The sequence below is a fragment of the Condylura cristata genome, unplaced genomic scaffold (genome assembly GCF_000260355.1).
Source record: "Condylura cristata isolate star-nosed mole 26May11 unplaced genomic scaffold, ConCri1.0 scaffold00021, whole genome shotgun sequence".
Taxonomy (NCBI): Eukaryota; Metazoa; Chordata; class Mammalia; order Eulipotyphla; family Talpidae; genus Condylura; species Condylura cristata.
In genome coordinates this window covers 25053686-25058350 of record NW_004567122.1, presented here as the reverse complement: position 1 = coordinate 25058350, position 4665 = coordinate 25053686, and the positions used below count along the sequence as shown (strand labels likewise).

General features: G+C 41.6%; 1 protein-coding gene across 1 annotated transcript in view; it reads left to right on the top strand.

Annotated features, from left to right (window-relative positions):
- Positions 1-351: 351 nt before the first annotated feature.
- Positions 352-4665, top strand: part of LOC101627119 (chromosome unknown open reading frame, human C5orf15) — a 13426-nt gene continuing 9112 nt past the window's right edge. The window contains exon 1 of the mRNA XM_004686720.2: positions 352-534. Coding sequence (XP_004686777.1) covers positions 396-534 — 139 coding nt within the window. The 5' untranslated portion in view covers positions 352-395. The remainder of the gene's footprint in view (positions 535-4665) is intronic.

Genomic DNA, 4665 nt, shown 5'->3' with positions numbered 1-4665 from the left:
TTTTGCCACACAGTTCCCTTTTACATTCGTGCTCCTCCCCTTTGGAAGGGGGAGGGCATTACTTCCGTGTGGGGTCAGTCTACTACACTGATGATCTCGCGTTTTAAGTACTTCATTTGCTGTAGAGTATCCCAGCCCAAGGGGTAGGGAGTGGCGCCTCCGACGCAGTTACGCCGTGCGCACTCCAAGTTTCCCTCACAGTAGCGCGAGGAGGCCGTCCCCGCCAACCCGCGCGCAACTCCCACTGTTCCTCCCACTCAGCGTCTATGGAGCCCAGGTCCAGGCTGTAACGTCATCACGCTGGGACGTAGAGGCTTGGAGCTTTGACGCCATACGCAGTGCCAACGTCATGACGCAAAACCCGGCGACTGCGCAGGATCCCGGCCGAGTCCGTTATGGCCGCTGCGGTCCTGAGGAGAATGAGGGGATCAGAGCAAGCCAAGCTGCCTCCCGGGCGGGGCATCCAGATACCTGGGGGGTTGTCACGGCCGCTGATCCTGGCTCTCCTGCTTGCAGCCGCCACCATGTCCAGTGGTAAAGGGGGTGTGGGGCAGGGTGGGCCGGGCCACGGCAAGGGCGCTTCGGAGCGTCGGGCGCTGACGGCGTTGTCTCGATGGGGCAGGTCTCTGTGGACTGAAGAGGGGAGAGTAAGCTGTCTGGGTGTCTGAGGGAGGTGGGGTCGTCTGCACGCCTGAGAAATGGAATCGAGGGATGCCGGGACCCAGGCAGCGGGGCGCAATGTGTAAATGGGCGGGGAGGGAGGAGTGGTGGAGTCGCGAATCTGGAAGGCTCGGTTGCTACAAGGGATGGCGACAGTGGGGTCTCCAAAATTTCCTTCGGCAGGGAAATGAGAATCTAGAAGAGGGGACGGAGGAGACGAGTGCAGAGATCACAACCGAGGTTAGGGGCCTGAGAGGGTCTCAGGGTCGCGTGAGCTCCCAGGACTCTAGCAGGACCAAGGAAGGATGGGGGCTTGTTCAGTGGTAAAACACGGTGGGCGCGCGCCGAGACCGGACCGAGCTGCCGGGCAGTTTCGGAGAACCAAGGTGACGAGAGAGCTGCTGAGAGAGCTGCTTTCGGCAGCGGTGCATCTCTGAGGTCTGGCAGGTTCCGGGGGTTGGCACTTAGCCAGAATAACGGGCCTTTGCCTCCGCGGGCGCTGGTAAGAGGAGAGGACTTTGGGGACAAGGAGGTTCTTTGTAACAGGGCTCCCTTGCCCTGTGTCTCTGGTTAAACAACTGCAACCCTGCTTCAAGTTAGCGGATCTGTAGGATTGGATTAAGAATTTTTCTTGAAAATGTTACTGTGTGAAGCAAGGTACTGAAGACTTGAAATTTGTAGACCACACCCTGAGATTTAGGGGAGGAATCCACTACCAAGAACTTATAGGTTGAAGTTCTTGCCCAGCAGTTCCTCTTTTGTTTCAGTTCAAGACGCAATCCTGTTTTTTTTTTTTTTTTCCTCTACATGTTCTTTTACTTAATAACAGGGACTGTCCAGTGCTACTGCAGTTCTGTGGTTACTTAACTCAGATTTTCCCAACAGCACTGAGGGCAGGACAACTGCCCCCTGCACCTCCCTCCCAGAAGTGTTTGCAAGGGGACAGTGGGGGTCGGGCTGCTGTCCTTTACTCCAGGGCCTTCATCATTAGTACAGTGAAATGAGGAATCCATGGTTGATGCAGATGTTCCAGTTACTCAAATACTTAGGCAGCCTGATTGTTTTGGCCATTTAATCATCCAAGGGAAAAACAGATATTTAAGCATTTATATTTGCTTCTGGAATGCTTAAGAAATATGGTTTGGGGCATAGATTTCTGATAACTCTCTTTTCAGAAATAACTTTTCCCTTAAAAGATGGTTGAAAATCTTGTCAGGGGGTAGATGTGAGAAGGTATGTGGATTCCTCTTGTCTCTTTTTTACTTGCTAAAGCCCCCTTACTGTTATATATAGCTCCAATTATTAGTGTTTATATACATCAATTTTAAATGTTGTGAATTCAGATTACTGAAGAGAACTAAATGGAAACATGCTTTTAATAGGGAAGTAGCTCTATTGCAGTGCATTGTAGCATTTGTAAAGTGTGGGGATAAGGTTAAGTGTGCTTTATGGAGTGAATTAAAAAATAACTACCCTTGTAATAAGAAAATTAAAGTCTACATAGAATGTGTTGAGTTCTGAGCTTCAATGAAGTATAGAACTTCTGCTCCTAACTTGGAGCTTGTATTGGTACTGCAACAACAATTAGGGTGATTTTGACTATATCCTTTGACAAATGGGGTTTTATCTGGCAGAGGTCTCTGGAGTAGGCTTTTCAGAGGGTGCAGTAGATGCAACTTGGGGAAATATTGTAGGATTTATGGTGAGAGTTGGATCAAGAGAATATTCAGGAAATATTTATTGAATGCTTGCCTCTGTTAAGTAGGCAGTGAGGATACAGTAGTTAGGGGGACTAGTAGGAGGTAATGAGAGGTAATGGGGACCAGATTATATAGGATTTTGTAGGCTATTGTAAGGATTTTGGATTTTACTTTCTGAGAGAAAAGTGGAGCTCATGGAGTTTTCAACAGAGGACTAACATCTAACTTAGGGTTTTGCAGAATGATTGGCTGTTGTGTTGAGTCGATGCTAGGGATTTGGGTAGAAGCAGATACAGAACATTAGGTATTCTAATAATCAGCTGACTTGTCAGTAGCAGTGGAGTTGTGAAAAATCTTCAATCTTCTGCATATATTTTGAAGGTAGAAAAGCAGATTGGATATGGGATGTTAAGATGAGTCTATGGCTTTCATTTGAGTAACTTGAAAAATAGAGTTGCCATTAACTGAGAGGGAGACTGTGTAGAACAAATTTTTTTCCTCACCACTTTGGGGCAGGGAGTTAAAAATGGATTTCTTGGAGTGTTTTAATTTTGAAATAATTATAGTCAGTGCAGTTGTAAGACATAATACAAAGATCTTGTGTACCCTTCACTCAGTTTTCCCTAATGGTACCATCTTACAAAACTGGTACAGTTTCACAAGCAGGATACTGACATTGATACCACAAGATGCAGAGCATTTTCATCAGGTCGGGACCTCTCCAGTTGCCCTTTTCTAGCCACCCACTCCTATTCCTACCTCTTTTTAGAGCTCTAGCAAACAGCAGTCTATACTTTTTATTTCTACAATTTTATTATTTTGAGAATGATATAAAGGGAATTGTATGGTATATAAATTTTGGGGATTGACTTTCTCCTCAGTAATTCTCTGGAGATTCATCCAAGTTTGTCTGATATTTCTGTAGTTTGCTCCTTTTTATTGCTGGGTAATGTTCTGTGGACTGTTCCTACTACACTTTGTTTAACCATTCACCCATTGAAGGACATCTGGGTTGTTTCCAGTTTTGGGCTATTTTTTAAAAAGTGGTTATAAACATACTTGTACAAATTTTTGTGTGACTAAATATTTTCATTTCTCTGAGATAAATGCCCAGAAGTGCAGTTGCTGGGTCCCACAGTAGCTGCATATTTAGTTTTTTTTAGAAACTGCCAAATTGTTTTGGGGCATAGCTATCCTGTTAACATCCTCACCAGCAATGAGTTAGTTTCTCTGCATCCCTGCTGACGTTTGTTGCCATTACTTTTTTCATTTTAACTATTCTGATAGTTGTGCTGCGATATTTCATTGTAGTTTTAATTTGCATTTCTGTAATGGTTAATATCTTTTCATGTGTTTATTTACCACCTCTGTAATCTCTTTGCTGAATTGTTTCTTCATGTCTTTTGCCTGTATTCTAATCAGATTGCTTTAATTTTTACTTTTGAAATTTCAGAGTTCTTTATAGGTATAGAGTTTACAAACACTTCTCACACTCTGTGGTTTATTTTTTCCATCCTCACAGGAAGGGCTTTCACAGACTAAAAGTTTTTACTTTTGATGAAATCAGCTTATGAAGTTTTCCTTGTATGCACTTTGGTGTCAGGTCTAAGAATTATTCCTAACCTAGATTGTAAAAAATTTTCTTCTATGTATTTTATTCTAAATATTTTATCAGTTAACATTTTGCATTTAAATTTGTGACTCAGCTTTAATGATTAAGATAAGAGACTTAGTTTGAAGTTTGTTTAGTTTGTTAATATGAAAAAGTGTGTTGATTGATTTTTTTTAATATTGTAGTAGTCTTGCATTCCTGGAATTTTCATTGTTCATGGAATATTATTATTTTTATATATTGCTGGTTTTTATTTGCTAATATTAAGATTTTTTTCATCTATGTTCATTTTTGTATCTAGTTTTCTTTTTCTGTGTGTCTTTGGTTTTGGTATCAATATAATACTAGTTTCATAAAATGAATATTGAGAAATGTTCCATTCTCTTCTATTCCCTAGAAGATACTGGGTAGAGTTGATGTTAGTTCTTTGAACATTTGGTAGAATTTGCCAGTGAAACCACTTGAGATTGAAGATTTATGTATTTATATTATATATTATATTGTATAATATTACAATACACATAATATCATATACATGCAATATAGATATAAGCAATGTATATTTTAATATCTGTTTTGTAAGTTTTAAAATTATTTTCTTAACAGTTATTGAACTATTCAGATGCTATATTTTATACTGGATGGGTTGTAGTAGTTGGCATTTTAAAGGCCCTGGTCTATTTTAATTAATTA